This window comes from Lytechinus variegatus, chromosome 3 (genome assembly GCF_018143015.1).
Source record: "Lytechinus variegatus isolate NC3 chromosome 3, Lvar_3.0, whole genome shotgun sequence".
NCBI classification, from domain to species: domain Eukaryota; kingdom Metazoa; phylum Echinodermata; class Echinoidea; order Temnopleuroida; family Toxopneustidae; genus Lytechinus; species Lytechinus variegatus.
In genome coordinates, this window is record NC_054742.1 from 69,186,702 (window position 1) to 69,206,408 (window position 19,707).

A 19,707-nucleotide genomic window follows, 5' to 3' on the forward strand; every position below is an offset into this window, starting at 1 on the left:
CATGTGACATGAAACTCTAATAGGATGTTCAGTAATACTTGATTAACCTTATGGCCAAGTTTTATTAACTAGGTCCATATACTTTCTAAGTTATGACGTCATTTCAAAAACTTAACCTCAGGTTAAGATTTGATGTTGACGCCGCCGCCGTCGGAAAAGCGGCGCCTATAGTCTCACTTTGCTTCGCAGGTGAGACAAAAACGAAATGAGGTTCGTAATTCCAAAGGTTCGTTAGTCCGAAAACGAAATGATTAACGAACCTTATTTCGCTTTACGGATTATCGAACCTTCGGAATAACGCCACAAATGTTCGGATTAATGAACCCTTTTACGTTTTCGGATTAACGAACATCAAGGTATAGGCAATTTACGTGTTTTGGAATTACGAACCTTCGGAATTACGAAGTTTTACGAATTTCAAAAGCCTGACTTCCACCACATGCATTACTTTTTTTCTTTACATATACATCCCTTTGTTTTCACACGCACTCACACATGACGCACCCACATCCACCTATATGAAAACAGCACTGTACAGAGACATAAATGTCAAGATATATATTTCCCAATATATATTCAATATATGCACATATCTTGGGTTCTTAACAAATACATTCAGCATGTTATTACAACTGACCATAATTCTAATATATAAAAATAATACAAGGTTTGAAAAATATCACTGATCCGATGTTCACTAAGATATCAGAATTATTCAGACATTTAAAGAACATTAATCAACATCATGTAAATGTAAGGCACAATCAACTGATTGCAAGTTTCAGAATAGCTGTGATTGATTGATTGATTGTCATGACGAAGGTCTCTGTTTTATCAAATACACTTGAAAAATACAGAATACCCCCCAAAAAAAATAATGTAAGAAATACATACAACATATAAAGACCTTATAATCTTATTGAATAGTTGCCATTCAATGCTGAATGATCAATCTTATAGCTGATTTGTAGGATCGATCACTCATCAATAATCATTACGATCTAATGCAAAAATCAGCCTTATCATTAATTGCACCATTTTAAAAAAAAATGATGATACTTGCAGAACCACAGATTCTCAACAGACTTTCATTTAACATGATGAATTACGATATGTAATAATCATCTTGGTAAATCCATTACAAATCAAAATTTAATTTTCCTATTCTATAATGGTACTGACATTAAGAAAATATCAACAAATAGGTTTATATGAAATTGCACATTCAAGAACTTTCTATTAGGTTATGATACTATATCTTCACACTTTTCTATAAATCAATGTTTAAATAATGTATTTGCACAAAAAAAATCATATAAAATGTTTTAAAAACAATCACTTGCCATTGCACACTATGTTCATTTTTTTTCATACAATCAAGAGAACTACATCTGAATCTACTTGCATGTCATGGTCTTGCAAAATGAACTATTGGGCCCGTATTCTGAACTCGGGTTTAAAATAAACTCTGGTTTAAAGTTGTAGTTTAACTATGGAGAGCCAATTGGTTCACAAATCCCTAACAATACAAATCAAATTTATTAACTCAAATGACACCCAAATTGTTCATAATTGTCTGGGAATGTTAACTGAAGCATTTTTCTTCATTATGAAAGCAAAAAGAAACAAAATAGTGAACATAAGAAATATAAAATATAAACAGAATCTTTGAACATTTGGCTATCCATAATTTTAGCACAGACTTAGACCATGGTCTAAGTTAAACCTGACTTCAGAATATGGGCCTTGATGTTGATTCCTATAGTGTATGAGATGTTTGGATGCAGATATGATACTAGTATTCAAATACGATGCAGGCAAATATTGGTTGATAGTGTGAAAGTGCAGTATAAGCAATCACACTACAGAAATGAATTTCTCTAAGTGGAAATACAAATGTTTGGTTTTTTTTTAGCTCAGAGAATTTACAAAAAGAGGAAAAATTAATGACACACTCCGACTAGTCTGCTTGGCAAACCCTTCAGTTGAGTTAAGGGTCTGAATGTGCAGCCTACTCATGCCTTGTGTACCAAATGCTCCTGTATTAGAACAGCAAGTTTTGTATGTGCTAGTCTTTGTGTGGAGACACGCTCGTTGATCAAAGTTTTAATCAAGGTCTGTGCCTGCAGACTACACTTCCACTTCTCTTTGGATTATTATACAAAAAATAAAAAATATACATTCACAATATGCTTTTAAATCTAAATATAGAAAAATTATTTTATCTGCATAGTGATTCGACAAAACCTACACAAAAATAAAAAAATATACATTCACAATATGCTTTTAAATCTAAATATAGAAAAATTATTTTATCTGCATAGTGATTCGACAAAACCTACACAAACATTTTTTGGGGGGATGTGTGTGTGTCTGTTGTTTTGTAATCTGGTTGTAATTGATCTGTAGATTTGATTGTTCTTGAAGTTCTTGATTTACCATGTCATAATGTATATTTTGTATGTAAGGGGATCACTGTTTAGCAAGCCATAGGCTTTTGTTGATATTTGTGATACCCATACACATTCTATTGAATATATCTGCTTTGCATTTTATGAATTATCAATAAATTGGATTGAAATTGAATTGAAATTATTTAGGTCATAGGAATGTTCTGTTCAAAAAAAAAAACCTATGGAAAAGGAAACACACATTACAAAAATTATCAATGTTTTGGTTCAACTTTCAGAAAATTAGGAAGTACAAAATCATGAGGACAAATTGTCATGAATGATACTAAGAATATTATTTATAAAAATTGAAAGCACTTCCCTTTAAAACAAAAGGTAACACACACACAGTATGTTATCCCAACTTCAGTATGAAAAAAATGCCTTGGTACATATCATGCAAACTAGATTTATAAGTAAAATATATAAGTCAAAGTCTCTTTCCTCATAATTAATTACATGCATATTATACTGGAAGAAGATTATTCTTAATTCTTCATTATAACAAACTCAAATACTAAATAACAAAATCAGGACATTAATTTCTTCTTGTGATGTTTTTCCTTAAAATAACAAAATCATTATAAAATTACCTTTCCTCAAATCTAGCTTGAGAAAGAATAACAAAAATACTACTACTAATAATAAAAATATCAAATGTTAAGTGCTTATTATAACACATGTTTTTAAATGCAAACTTTTTATGTATATCTCAACATCAGGTATCAAAATTGAATTAAAGAAATGAAAGTGGAATGGCTTTATTTTCCCTCAAGACACACCATAGTTGGTGTATTAATATATGTAAGTACACAGACTTTGTTTAGGGCTCATATAACTGAGCCAACACTTCACATAATGACCAATTATAACTTTGGCTACCCTAGAGAATAATGGCCTACTTTTTATCAAAGTACTAATAATCAGAAATGATCTTCTATTAATCTATTCAGATCATTTCAGAGTAAAAGAATATTGTTTTACTTTATGAACTATAGCATAAAAAAGCCTTAGGTAATTGTAGAGTATATATGTGTTTGATAATTGATATAAAATACATGTAGAAAACATAAGTACGTACAACGTACTTCTAATTTACTTCAAAATGGAAAAAGTTCCTGAGCTAGTCTCCCAATCACTTGACTAATTAGTTCCATGACATTCGCTCCATAGGCAATTGCTCCAATGGAAAATCGGCACGTTAAGCCAAAGATTAAACTTAACGTCCGTAACTAAATGAACAGTTATCCTTATTTTTACATTATTCTGGACCATACACTCACCCCTTATACCCTTAATTGGGTTTATGAAAGGGGTATAACTCTAACCCCCTGAGACCGGAGCAAACGTGGTGTCACCGCCTCATCACCATCATTGTCCGAGTACTTCTCAACATCTCAGAACATTGAAAGCTTCATGGTCAAGTCACACATTATGACATCAATAAACTATCAATCATTCGTTAGTACTAAATATTTCAGAATAAAATTCTTCAATTTGTCAGCAACAACTTTTTGGTTGTTGTTTAAAAATTAAACAATTTTACTTCTTATCATACAAATGACAAATGTTCAGTATTTGCATGAACTTTCCAAATCTTATAAAAAAGCTATATTTTTTTTCAGTGCACATTTCTATCAACCTAAAGGGCACTCTGTTTCAAAGATAACTATGTTTTGTAATTTTACGACAACTGCTCAGTGCTCAGGTATAGCACAATCAATTCAAACAAATTAAAACAAATAAATCATTAATTTATGACGTTCTACAATATCATTATCAGAATGAAGGTCAAAACTTCATCTGGAGATACCCCATTTCATAATCATGGCACAAGCAGAAAACGAGTTTATCAAATAGAATTGATTGAGACAAAATAACTTATTTTGCTTCAAAATACAATACATCCGGAATCTACCACACATATGGAAAAACAAATTTCCTGATTTCTAAGATCAGTGCATTACAAAATATTTCACTTTTAACTTGCCAACTATTTGGGCATACTCTACCAATAACCAGCTTGATTAAATTTGGTCATAACGTCTACGTTGATAATATTTTCTCCTGTCTTTGCCTGTCAAAACAATGGCCAAGTTGTAACCTGTAACTAAAACCAGTTTGGTCAGCAGATCTGCAAACTTGAACAAGAACAAAGCTGAAAATCAATGTTTTGGTGAGGAATTCAGTATTTTCAAACAAATACCATAGGACAACACATAAAACTGAGACTTTAGAAATCAGTTGTTTTCAAGAAACCATCAGTATTCTCATTTTCAGTACAAAATACAGGAAATCAGTATACTTGGTGGCTCTGAGTCAGTCTCTCTCAGTATATGGGACTCCATTGACCCGTGAAATGCTGCCACCTTGTGAAAGAATTGTGCACATGCCATCATCCTGTTCTCTATCAATTGTGAGAGCAACTCAAAGTTTCAATAAATTAACAGTTTCAAGACTTTATTTTGGTGGCAGCAGTGGGATTTAAACCCTGTGTCACCAATTCAACTTGGGACTAGGACTACAGTGTAAAAGGGACATACACAGGGCATTTGATAGAAGCCCTGTGACATATTAAAAAACATACAATCTTATGATTGATAGCTATAGTCTATATATATATATATATCTATGGCAAACCTTGTTCTTTAGGCGTTACAATTGATTGTATCTCTTAACCTCTTAGGACCCTGAAGTCGTAAGTAATAATAATGTAAGAATATACTGGAAGACGTTAATGTTCAAAGACAGGTTAGATTCAGTAAAATTTCAAATATGTTAGAATTCTATACCTTACCCACATTCAGCTTTTTAATTTCACAATTTCAGAAGCTTATCACAGCAGCATACCCTATTCCATTGATACAAGTTCCATTAATAAGGCCCCACTATTTCAAAAGCTTCATACAATGGCTTTGTGTGGTAGTACAAACTATAAGACAACTCCACTCAACTTTACTTGAGTTCCTTTTTGCTAGTGTTGGGTAGAGTCAGCGCTGTTAGACCACCAATAGCTAGTAGGACAGCTATCAATATCATGGGAATGGCACAGTTCAGATCTATAAGAATACCAAACATGAGGTTTCCTATTATAGCACCCAGTCGGTTCAGTACTGATTGAACTCCCCAATGCCGTACTCCTGTTCACAAGATAAAAGATACATGTTAGAAAACATAAATGATTAGCACATTCAATCAATTATCTTCGTCCAATTTCCACGGCCAAGGTTCCGTAACTGAGTGGTCCACTGAAATCACTGATCATATTCCAAGTCACCGGTCAGCAAAACTAAAATATGATGGTGGGCCCCAAGTCTGCGCACCTAACAATTTGAGTTAAGATTTAACATGAATTTCTTCTTATTTCACAAAATCTTTTGGTTAATAGTGTTCCTTACATTATTAAGAGTACGTGTACCAAATTTCTCATTCAAAAATGAAAGAAAATATAAGATTTTCTTAAAAAAACCACAGGCAGTCATTTTCAGATTGAAAAAAAATATGGTACCCCATGTCTGCGCACTCATTCACTTTGCACATGATTCGGGGATTTTGATGACAAAGGCTGCATTTTGAGGCCATCACATGAAATGCCCTGAATTCATTATTTTTCCACCATTTTGAGTCAGATTTTTTAATGAATACCTGTCTATGCATTGCATGTGTAAAATTCGTGCCTGTTGTGTATCTTCTTTTACTAGCATCGCACAGATACGCGGGTGCGCAGACTTGGGAGACTGCGCAGACATGGGGGAACTGACCATATATATTTTTTTTGGTGGGGGTGTCATAATTTAAATGGGGTACCATCTGAAAAGCAATCATTCTCAGTAGACCTTTTAGATAATAAATTTTGTCTTCAATAGCCCCCCTCCTTACTTAACAAAAATAATTTGAAACCTCATGATTAATTTCAACAAAATGATTTGAATTCACAATGAGTCATTTCTTGTCATTCCTACAGAATTTGACCCTGCACTACTGAATTACCCTGATTTAAAAAATCAAGTTTCCATAGATCAATAGACAGACAATCCAGTTTAGATAAGCAACAGATTCAAATTGAGTGTAAAGGTCACAAACCTGCAGCTAGTAGGGTAGAGCTCCACTCCAACAACGTTGAGAGTGTTCCAAGTTATGACAGAGATGGCGCCAAACAAACACGACATGATGAGTACATGGGTTCTCGTTTCTAGGAACCAAATGAAGAACACGCTGACGCCGGAGATGATCATACTAGAAGCTGTGACATTTTCAAGAGATTTGGAATTGATTCAATTAGAAGTGAAAGAATGCTACTAAAAGTCCTCTTTAGGAATTCAGTCCTATAAGTATAACACAAATTTTAGCAATTGATTATATGAATGATTTTATAACTGATGGTACATAATGATCACTGTAAACAATTGGAAAAATTAGTCGTATCATAAATCACTAGGCGTAGTTTTAGGGGGGACCCTGGGCTCCTTCTTACAAAGAGTTAGGATTGATCAAATCAACCACAACTATGGAAAGCCCACAACATCAACATTTAAAATGTATGTTTGTTCAGAATATTTTCTAGAGATGATATATAAACATACATTCACTGTTTTCTTGAAAATCACATGTGCTTCTCTTTGTTACATAGAACATCATGCAAAATTCCCTGGAGAAAAAATTGAGATTTCATCATAGTTTAGGTTGATTGGATCAATCATAACTCTTTGTAAGACAGGGCCCTGGTAACCACACACCTCACCTGGGTTGAGAGAGGCAATGTCTTCCTTTGGAAAGACATCAGGGCCCTGTAACATAAAGCTTAGCGATTGATCGTAGCACCGATTTTTATGATTGATCACACACGACCACTAAAGCACCCAATCATAGACACTGTTTTGCATGTACCCTAAACATTTTCTCCCAATTCAGAGATGACTGCAAAATACTGTAATGTATCTTAGTATTAAACTGCAATTTTGTTGGACTCTAGCAGTTGAAACACACCTTGATTGCTTCTGGCTTTCATTTGGAGTCAACTTCCTCATACTTCTCATTAATGGAACTTTGGGAAGAAAACGATACGTCTCTACGAGTACAAAATAATCTGCTTTTCTATCATCATCTGATGGGCCTACTGCTTTTAAATCATTTAAGACTGTACGTTGGCAAAAATTCAATGCATAAGCTTTTATTCCTCCCATGATACTTGAGTAAACTCCCCTATTCATCCATACTCACATGACATAACATCATTACATCATAATGATGTATTTCTCATCTTGTCCACAAAGGTAAAATAGGTAACATACATTACACTGAAATAGTCCACATTGCACTCACTTATAAGGAGTTTTCTGCTCAGCCTATCCATGAGAACTATTGTCAAGAGATTTCCAGGTAAGTTGGATAGGGCTGTGTAGAACCCATCCACGTAGATACGATCACTCGGTTCAGTCATGTTGATTGATTCGTTGAACGTACTGCATGCGGAACCACCATACTCTACTCTCTTGAATAGCTCGGGAAACCACATGAACAAACCGTAATACCTGGAATGGAGTAAGAATACATAAATAGTGAAATATTTGAAAATCATTGCCGTAGGCCTATGAGGTATTAGGTTTGATCCCACCGCTGCCACCATATCATACTTAAAACATTACAAACAACTTGGGTAAATATACATTACTGGTATACATTTATCCAAGTCCTTTGGAAGCGTATAGAGATGCTATTCATAATGCGATATGCTCTATACACGAACTGACTATTATTATCATTAGTATTTAACATTCACACCTCAAAGAGGAAAACAGAGTGAAGTACCACGTTGCATCACTATTACATATATGACATATGTGAATGGACAAATGATAACAGTAGGTCCTTGGAAAGAGTTCAAGACGTCTGAATCAGATATGGCACTCCTGGCACCTAACAAAAGGTTCACGTATAACAAAAACAATCGATAAATAGTTTTTAATTAATTCTTCACTGCGATTTCTTTCATTTAATCTGATTAATCATTTAATCATTTATCTATTCATCATTCATTCATTTCCGAACATAGTAATATCACTATTGATCTATTTCTTTATTTCCCCATTTCTACAAATTCACGTAACAATCACTTGACATACATAGATTTTTATAATGAAAACAAGATTCTGCACCAGACATTCTCGGGCAGAAAACGGACTACTTACCCAAATGAAAGAGTGAATATAATGACAAGCATAGCTATGGTGATTCCAGTCAATGGGCTCTTAAAGAGTTGTTTTGTCGCATGATAGAGAGCAAGAAACTGTTTCCACAAGGATAACTTGGTACCATCTGCTGCATAGAGCTGTCTTTTGTTTGTACTTGATGGTATGAGGTGAGTTACCTGAAATACATTTTTGGAAAATCAGTTAAAATTCTGACTATCTCTGTCAAATTGAATGATATTCAGACATGGAATTAATATTTCTAATCAGTATTGTCAATGTCTTTTTAGTACATGTATATGACCTTCAAATAGGACTAGCAACCAAACTTTCAGGAAAAATTATTTCTCAACAGTATATTTGAAAAAAGGGACAAGTTGCATTGTAAGGTCCAACTGATTCAGGTCAAGTCATTATGGTAACATTTATCTGATCACTAAATCATGAAAATATGAAATAGGAGTATAACTTACTGGATAATCGCTGGGTTTAGCTCCTTTATGATTCCAAGAATAGATCTTCCTCATAATGGCAAGGGCTTTCTCCTCATTTCCTTGCTGTAGAAGTATACAAAATAATACAAAATTGAATACTGTACATCGCATCTCTGAAACTTGCTTTTAATCAATTGCTGAGAACACTTTTACTGAATGATAATGAATGACATATAATATCATCACATGTGAATTATTTTTAATGAACATTATGTCAGGATATCGGCTAATATACCAAAAACAAATTGAAGGAAAACTTAATTACCTCCAGCAAATACTTTGGGCTCTCTGGCATGATTATGAACGTGATGACCGAAGACGCGGCGGGTACGCAACAAACTGCCACGAAGATCCTCCAACTCTCGTAGCTAAAGCCATCGTCGTTGTGGTAGCCGATATCCCTGGGTATGATAGCCCAAGCGAGGGCAGCAGTCAGGATGTTGCCTCCCATCCAGAAGGTGGAGAGGCCACTGATCATCTTGCCCCGATGGTTGTTGGGTTGGAACTCTCCAAAGTAGGAGAAGATGACGGGGATAGATCCACCGACACTGATGCAAAGGAAGCAATTCAAAAGAAATGCTCTAGAAACTTTTATACAGCATTTCATTACATTGAATTTCATTATATAAAGCAAACACAAAGACAGTTTTGCATTTCATCAACAGGTATACGTCAGTCCATATATACATATCAAATAGTTGTAAATAATCAATAACAAACTTCTTTCAATCTTTCATCATTCTTTATCTTGTATTTCTCTGCTTCCCTGAAAATTAAACTATCATATAGGTTACAATTTTGGTGCTAGGTGAAGATATTCAGAATTCCACCTTTGATCTTAACAAATTAGAGTCTTCTCTTGATAGGAATCGGCTGCTGTAAGCCTTTAAATGTCTATGACCTAAGGGGTGTTTCATAGAGATTTATGTCCGACTAAAATTTGCTCTTATATTCAAAGTTACATGCAGTATAAAACGCATCACTGCACAAGTCACATCATGCTCAGAGGAAGTGTACTACTGCAACACAAGTTGGACTTCCGGACTACTGCATAGTCCATCAATAAAGTCATGTGTTTGTTACCGTGTGCGCATTGGCATTCAAGCACAACTCCATGAAAGTCACACCTAGCTCCTGGTGAAACATCAACCTGATCACTGGCTGTTATATCAGAAAGGCCAAATAAGGTCACACAGGCAGCAGAGAATAGCATAAAATTCTGAGGTATATTTTCTTGTGTGTTGAGATCGAAAGTTACGTTTCTACGCAGTACAAGAGGTAGATTTTTAAAAGAAGCAGGAGTTTCTCACCCGACACCACTGAGGAATCTCATGGCGAGGAAGAGCCAGAAGTTTTGACAGACACTTGAAGCAGCACCAAAGAAAGCATTACAGGTCAAGGAGTAGATGAGGATCTGACGTCGTCCTCGGATATCAGCCAAGGAGCCCCATAGGTAGCCTCCTACTAACATACCTGAAAAATCACATATACAGTGGACAGTCAGAATGGGGTGATCGGAGGTTACATTTATCATGATGATGCATGCAATCCTGGGCCCTGTCTTACAAAGAAGTGTGATTGATCCAATCAATCGCAGCTATGGAAAGCCAGCAACGTCAACATCTAAAATACATGTTTGTTCAGAATATTTTCTGGAAATGATGTAAAGTCATATAATTTTATTCTCTTTGTTTTCAAAGGACATTGAGCAAATTTTCTCAAGAAAAATTATGACATGGATGGATTTCCATATACTTGAGAATGATCTGATCAATCGTAGCTCTTTGTAAGATGGGGCCCAGGAGATGTAATATAGAGCTAAGCGATTTAGAGCTGGTTTCTGGGATTGATGCATGGAATATTGAGTATGATCAATCATTTAATTCATTAAAACAATCAATCGCTATTAAACTTTATATCAAGTGCACTGGGTCTACAAGTCTTGTAATTACAAAAAAAGTTGAATTCTGCTTAAAATTGTTTCATAAATTTAATTCAAAGGACTGAGTGTGCAGATCATGGTATCAGGGTAACTATTCGACATGAACCCCTAGCACCCCCTAACCCTTAAGGATAAGTTGGTCAGTCGAAAATGTTCCAAAGTACACATGAGGAAAAAATATGAGGACAGACAGACAAAATGACCCTGATGTATAATTGCTTGGTCAACCACCTGCAGTGCACGAAGACATGAAAAGAAAAGGCTGTACTGACCTACGAAGATGATGGACGTGAGAGCTCCTTTCTCTACACTGTTGATGTTCATGTCCACCGAAGCATCGGGTAGGAGGAAGGATACACTGAGAATCTCCACTGCATCGCTCATGTTAGCCCAGCCACAGACTATCAGCAACAGGGCATGGAACTTTCCAAATCCTACATGGAACAAAATAAAGATACAATGTAGAATCATCAAACAGCTTAGTAACAAGAAAATTATCATGGAGGTCTTGGTATACTAATTACACCACATGAAATCAATTTTTGAAAAATATGTTAAACACATCCATAGACTATCAGGAACAGGATATGAGACATTCTGAAACTGAATGCAACTTATGTAATCTGAACAAAAAAAGGCATCTTCAATTAATTCAAGTTTGCTAAAAATATATCCCTGGGAACGTGTGAGACAGTAGTACGATCTAAATAAAGTCTAAACAAAATAGTAGTAATGGTATTTTGTTTTATGTTTTAATTATATATAATGCACATCAATGGATTATTGGTAAAAGGGCATGGAACTTTCCAAAACCAAAAGGAAACACAAAAAACATAAAAATGTAAAAAAAAAATAGCATCTCTCATAGATTGTTTGCATGATTTCTGTTTAAAAGATACAGTTCCGACTCTCTTAAGATGCCTTCTTTTTTATAAAATTATGAATTTAACCACTTGATTCATTAACTTACTCATGCCATTTTCAATCTACTCATTCTTCTACCTATCTATTCAATGAAAAAACTATTTCAAGCCAGACACACAATAAAATCGATATAACTATACCTGCTGCTTCAACAGCGTCACTGTAGGTCGCCTCTCCATCTTTTGTATATCCTGGAACAAAATACAAAGTCAAGATAAAACAATATAATATGACAACATAAGTAATGATTTAAAAACTAGCTCTTAAATACGGATGGCGCAATTAAGCCTAAATGTAAATCGACTGCAAATCATGTTAAAATGACACTCAACTTTGAAATACAGTCATTCTGATGGTATCTTTTATGATACAATGCCAAAATGGTCAGAATTGTACTGTACATGCATTGCAGAAGTATATATTGCAGGGCCCCGTTGTATAAAATTTAACATTATGGTAACTTTGAAATATGAAATCTTACATTTTGATTGGTTGGTGATCAGCATTACCATGGTAGTTTTCATCCGATGGCAAAGTTACGATAATATTAAGTAACTTTTATGCAACGGGCCAAGGAGTAGAAATACATAGACATAAAAGGCCTATATGTACATACTGCAGCGGTAGAAATAAATTATATTGCAGGGTAGATTTGTGCATTGACTTCCATGCTAATAAAATAAAATCATTTTTTCAAATGAAGCCAGTGCAGTTCTATAAAGGGTGATAAAAATTAATATTTGTTTGAGAATGTCAGCTTAGTTTGTACAGCAGTTGCACACAAGTATGGAGGGGGGAGGGGGAGAAGAATATACAGGGAAGATCTTTTCCCCACCTCTGAGCTGTCATTCGAAATTTCCTTTCAAATTCTATGGTATGTTCGGGAGGTTGTTTTTGCAATATACAGGGATAAACCGTTATCATCCCCATTCATACTGAGCATTTATCTTATTATTTGGCAACCCAGGCTTGGTCAGTTGGTGTGTAAGTACCCGATAGTAATCCTTTTGAGGCTGAGTTCACATGAAAGGCCTATACAGTGCGTATCAAAAAAAAATTTACACTTAGAAAAAATCCTGTAAAATTATACATTTGCAATATCCTGAAGATTTTTCCACATTTTAACATTGGTACAGATCCATTTAAGTAAATGACGATATAACTGTCGAAAACTATATTTCAGCTTGAGTGAGCACCACTTACTTTTGAAAAGTTAGTGAAAAATGAATTGCGCAGAACTTTGAAATAGTTATGGGAATAAAAATAGACGTTAATCATGAAGAACATGTAGAATTTAGCTAGTAAAATTTATTTGAATATATCTTTTACCTTTTTTAACCCGTTTCCTTGCCCAAAACACTTCAAAGAGTGAATTGCACCCCCACCCCACTCCCCCACACACCGAAGCCATGATAAATGAAATGTAAACCCACTCTAAATGATAAAAACTTAGTGAAAAAATGCTGGAGATGTCTGATATAAAATTTAGTTCAGATTCAGTTATGTCCTGAGATCCAGCTGGCACAAAAAGGGTACACGTTGTGCTTACTAAGTGTTGAAATTTCAATTTGGGTGGCAAAATTGTTACAAAATGCTTGAATGTATGTTTTACTTCAATTGACTAAAAGTGCAAGGGAAATGTACGAGAACAGTTTCACAAGGTAAGTTTGACATTTGCCCTTTCCCCTTTGACACAGCGTGAAAAGGAGCATTTCTGCGCAAACAGATTTCTGCAAGTTTTACAAAAATGGACAGTGCTCACTCAAGTGTAACATTCTGTCAAAACTTTTACTTTCATTGGATACATGAGACCCAAACCAAAGATTATATGTGAAAAAAATTACCCACATGTTGTATATATTTTTTTTTTATTCCAAGGGCTTTTTCAAAGTGTAAACTTTTTTTGATATGCACTGTATAGCAGTCTATTTTCTACACTGTAGTTGTTTTTTATGCGATCATTCAAGTGGAGATAGACAATGGCAAAACCTTACAATTGAATTTTACAATCCAAAAGTAAGCAATACTTGTGCAGGGGTTTGGAAAGGTTATTCCTTTTTTTGCAGTTAGGTAAACATAATTTTAAACAAATATCAAACTTTTGGTAAACATATCCTGCCCTGCCTCCCATGGACAATGGGGGGGGGGGGCACTTCCAATCCCCTGCAAGTTTGGCGAACATTTAAAGCATTAAATATGAACTTTTCACATCTTTCATGAATGCGTTTATGACATAACCTAAGTGTAAATATATGAATGTGTCTCCCGCCAACAAATAAACAATTTCTAGTACGAAAGGACTAAATGATAACAAGTGATACTTTATTAACCTACAGTAAAAAAAATGAAATAAAATGAGATAAACAGATAGCAGTGGAATTGATGAATATAATCAAAGGTCTCTGAACACAGAGCAAATTGGAATATATTAGAGAAAAAGAGGAGCATAAAGGCACAGATAAGAATATTAAGGAAAACATTGGCCTGCATGTACATGTAGGTTCACACAGACAAGATTCACAAAAAAAATTAGTGTTCAAACCTTAAATTATTGACTGAATTTAGTTCAATTTATCTATTACAAAGTGAGCATCTATTATCATTATAAATTTATTGTGTGCTGGAAGGCACAAAGCAAACAAAATCACTGTAGGTTGTTTCAGACTGCCTCAAAGTTTATCAGTTCCAGGTATTTTGGTAGTGTGAAAGCAAATTACGATTATTACGGGTATAATCTCTTTGAAAGAAAATAACCGCTAAATAGTAGGTACTTGTCAAAATTATGAAAACTTTCGCAGGGATTTTTTTGCAAGGTCACAGACATGTATTTTGGCAGTGTGAAGGCAAATTACAAGAATTTTTAGCCCAGTGTGTAGTTGGACATGGGTGCTTTGGGTGGCTGCTGAGTTGGCAATTTTGAATCTCGCACCTTGCCTCCTTATCAGACCATACTGCGCATCGTTGTAAATTCAGGAACTTGTCCGAAGGGTATGTTTTTCGGCGGTGTGAATGCATAATGAATGCATAATTTGCAAATGATGACCAATAAAGAGGAACCAACCCAAAACTTGTAAGCCCTATACATGTATAGTGTAGTGGATTCTGCATAATACATGATATGCATGCATTTATGCCTAAACTCATATTTTCATCATGAATCTAGTGTGTAAAATATATATATTAATTCAAAAGTTCATATTTGTATGGTTGAAACATCTTTTATCATACTTTATATCAATTACATATATATCACTTGACATTGATCAGCCATACATGTATCAATTTTTTAGCATGCCTTTTATACTAAAAAGTAAACACTATTTAAACAAAAATAATGAGATGTTATAATCACAGGGCTTTATTGACCAACACCATGGAAACTGACCAAAAGTGCGATAAGGAAACTGAAACATAATTGTATATTAATAGAGCCTCAATTGTTGTACTATACCATTTGGGCTAGTTTGTTCACCTTACTGCGTGTTTTCATGATTTATGCATACTGAGGAAGTGACCCATATTTACAATCTGTGCTTCAAGTACCCTTTGAGCACCCATTCATATCAGTTCTGATATTTAATCTGGTCATATGATGGTACATGTAAAACTTATAATATTGTATGGATCTCTACAACAGTCAGGTGATTAGTATGGTATGGTTCATATCATATGATACAGCTAGATGTTTTTGTATTTTTACAGTTGATCCTTTGAAGTAGTCCGTGTATTGGCATGAGAATAAAAAATAATAATGCATCTTTGTGCAAACTTGCTACTTGTTAATACATTGATTACCAATTAATATATTAAAAAGTTGTTTGCACATATTTGTGATTGGCAACAGTGTATTAACAAGTTGTTGGTGCTGCTCACTGAACTGTTTTGTAAAATTTTCTACATAATAATATAGTAACCTTTAAATGTTTCATCTGGAAGGCATGTTATAAAGTAAACTGGAGAAAAATATTCATTTTGAGAAGCATTTAATCAAGAATATCGTTATTTCAAATTCAAAATGATGTTGTTTCATGTACGGTCCTCCAGTGATGCATGATATTGTATAGTTTTCATTATGCACTGCCTATCATGTGTTTTGATGTTGAAATTGAATGCATATAAAGAAAGGAAATGTATTATTGTGGTATCTCCAGAACTCCGAAGTCAGTCAATAGGCCTACATCATTCCTGGCTAATTCTGACATAAAGTATATACATAACAGGCGCACATCATGCATGGCGTAGAAATACAACGTAAAATTTGCACTTGGGTACAATAAAGTGGGAATGCAGTTATTTTTTACCAACCGGTGTGTTGGCTCAGTTGGTAGAGCGTCCGTCTCATAACCGGGAGGTCGGGGGTTCAAACTCCGGCCGCGTCAGACCAAAAGACGTTAAAAGATGGGAGTTGCTGCTACCCTGTTTGGCGTTCAATGATTAAAGGGATAGAGCCTCGTCGATATGGCGCTGCACAGCGGCTGCCGGACCCATGATCAATTGGGCAAAGCAACTTTTCAGAGTATTTCATTTCATGTCTATTTTGGACAATAAAATATGGATTTTCATTTTTTCATTTTTTACCCTAGTACATTTGAACCATAACTAGGCCACTGTGACATACTTTGTGTTGAGTTAATCAATTAGACTGACAAAATACACCTTTATATTGTATATTTGCCTCCTTTAGGTAACAATCATGCAAATTTAGTCCCTAATAATACTGAGATTTAAGATAATGTCTACTAAATTTGAGATAAAGGTGAAACTAAGTGAAATGAAAAAAAGAAAGGTGCCGTATCAAAAGGATTTAAAACTACATACATCTAAATGTGATGAATATAGATGAACATAATGGCTACATGGGGAATAATGAGTATAGAAAGACACAGCAAACAAGAAAATAGACTATTTTGAGATGAGTTTTGATTTTGGCAATTTCAAAGATATATTGGAGAAGGAAAAAAAATACATGCCATTTTTTATTTTGCCCGAGTCTCCACCTCCCGTGCTATGCTGTACGAGGGAACCTGCAAATATCAGAAGACATGCGAATGTACTAGGGCTGCACGAAATGATGATATCAAAATATTGGGACAATGGAACTTCAAGACAGATCTAATAACTTTTGGGTCCACAACATATCAACTCTCACAAATTGTACAAAAATGAAGAAAAATATATATGAAATATTGTGCAGCCTGAGAGATTGTAAGAAAATGACAAAAGAGGTTATTCTGAGATTTGAATAATGTAAAGTAAGAAAATCAGTGAACATGCAGTGTCTCATTCTAATGCTTCATGATTCATCAAATGAATTTTCAATCAAACAGGAAAAAGAGAAAAACCAGTGAGCTAAATGAACGAATGGGGGCAAAGTTGGCACATGCCCCCCCCCCTTTATGAAGACTTTTTTTTGTCTTAAAACTAAATTTGTTTGCCCTTCCTTTATCCTGGAACTGCACCTGAATGAACCATTCTTAACAAAGAGAGAATGGCTGTTAATGGATATTGCAGATTTAATTTGTTTCTCCTGTATAATGAAACCAAATGACATGAAAGGCCTTTCCAACATAAGCAGACTTTGGACTCTTGGGAATAAAAGAAATATATTGTATTGAATTGAATGGAATTCATTACCGAATCTCACCAACATACATACATGCACTCCCTTGTTAATATACTTGTAATCATTGTTACATACAGTAATACATACAATACATGTATTATTTGAATTATTCTTGATAACAATAACATGATGCTAAATAATGTGTCTTTCTCTAAACTCTAATTCTATCGCTCGGTAAATATCATAAAAAGTAGGTCTCCATATTTCTATTTGATTGGAAATTTTTAATTGGTATTGACTTTAATATTCCTTTTAAATGAAGAGCTCTGATTCCTTATTTATATGACACAAAATTATTGTCTGGGACATGAACTCTGATGTAACTAACACATCATGTGCTATCATGATACAAAAAAAATGTTTAACTGGAGGGGGCAAGGAAAGGAGGGGGTGGGCAGCCGTGGGCTAAGGTTGCTGACGTTTCAACATTCCATAACCAATTTCAGACGCCCTGAAACCAAACTTGAGGAACTTATGATGTGGATCCAATATGGGTGTGTTTTTTAAACCATAAACGCTGAGAGATAGTAAAGTATCGGGGTGGGGGGAGGGGAGTGAATTTAATCTTATTTTTTTAAATCAGCGATAAATTTGGGAAAACAACAAGTCACATTTAATATCAAGGATCTTGTGAGAAAAAAAGACCCATTAAAAGTGTCACATGCATAGAAATCTTTAGAGTGAATATCCCTAACTCACATACCCACTGAAAGCAATTTACATGTATGCAACTTCGATCATACACCAAATATAGTTCTATAGTACATAGTATGTCGGTTTGATTATGTATAGGCCTATAGTTTCCAGAAGTTTTGTTTTTAATAACTTAGTTTTACAATTTGGTGGCAAAAGTAGAAACAAATGAAATAGATTACTATTTTTTTGTTATCTATATAGGGCTTGACTTGAATATTATTTTCTTACGACTGCTTCCAAGCAAACATAAGGACCTTGATACTCTATGTTAGTAGGTGCTATATTTGTGTGTGTATTTTGAGTTTTTGACAGACGTGTATCAATCAGGTATGATTATTTACGTCTGGGACCGACCTTTAACGTCACCATCCAAAAGACATGATCAGGGCTCGAACCTCGAACCTCTGCATCAATTTGTAACTTCCCCACAGCTTGGATTACAGGCGCACGCCACAACACCCAGTTTATATATATTTGGAGTTGAATTAACAATATATATTTGGAGTTGAATTAACAAACAGATATCCTTAGAACTTACTAGTTTCATTGCAGTTAGCTTCATCTTCATCAACGTCATCATCGACCTCTAATCTTGTGTAAGGCACAGAACTATTATGTTCAGCTGACATCTTGATGAGTTTTGTCAACAACAGAGTTTGTCACTTAATATACATGTAATTTAACTCTATCACAGGAACTGATAAGTACATGTAAGCAGTTGGCCGAACTGAACTCTTAATCTGTCAAAATGAAAAGAGTAAATCAACAAAGCCATCAAAATGTAGACCCAGTCACAGAGTGAGGATTTATCAGGAAGGGAGGGGGGCACTCTTTCTCCTTCTTTTCACAAGAAATAGAAAGAAAGAAATTAAGAAAAAAGAGAGAAAGAAAGAATGAAAGAAAGAAAAGAAGAAAGAAGGAAAGAAAGGACAGACTTAGCGAGTACATCTTCTCTGGTTTCTGCCAATGTTGATGCAAACTTCTAACAAATATGTTAACGAAACAGATGAGCAATATAAAACTAAAGATTTACAATTTTGAAGTTTTTAGCTTAGAACTCTAATATTTAAGTGTCATATATTATATAAATTCATGATGAATAAACTAATCTATATTTTCGTTTCAATTTGGGTGGCTGTAGCAAGTGTTGCATGCAATATGGTTTCTCTAAATTTCTATTGAATAAATTATAAGTTATAACTTTATTATTGACTATATTTCCTCTTTAAAAATCAAATCATAATCCTAGGCTATAGGCCTAGATTGTTGAATGGTAACCCGGGGGGGGGGGGGGGCACTCAGTATATAATGCATAGTGGGTATGTGCCGCGGAGGGGACCCCCATTTTTACACTCAAATTTCCGTTCCAAGGCATAGCATTTTTGCCTTG

The 19,707-nt window shown here is 34.6% G+C and overlaps 1 protein-coding gene across 1 annotated transcript; it reads right to left on the reverse strand.

Moving 5' to 3' along the window:
- Nucleotides 1-2,356: 2,356 nt before the first annotated feature.
- Nucleotides 2,357-19,161, reverse strand: LOC121411790 (synaptic vesicle glycoprotein 2B-like). The gene is given in 12 exon segments (XM_041604647.1): nucleotides 2,357-5,576; nucleotides 5,578-5,590; nucleotides 6,534-6,693; nucleotides 7,773-7,981; nucleotides 8,639-8,817; nucleotides 9,112-9,195; nucleotides 9,398-9,680; nucleotides 10,443-10,605; nucleotides 11,347-11,508; nucleotides 12,139-12,189; nucleotides 16,969-17,022; nucleotides 18,856-19,161. Coding segments are annotated over 12 exon segments (1,620 nt in total). The 5' UTR covers nucleotides 18,947-19,161; the 3' UTR covers nucleotides 2,357-5,405.
- Between the last annotated feature and the right edge of the window lie 546 nt (nucleotides 19,162-19,707).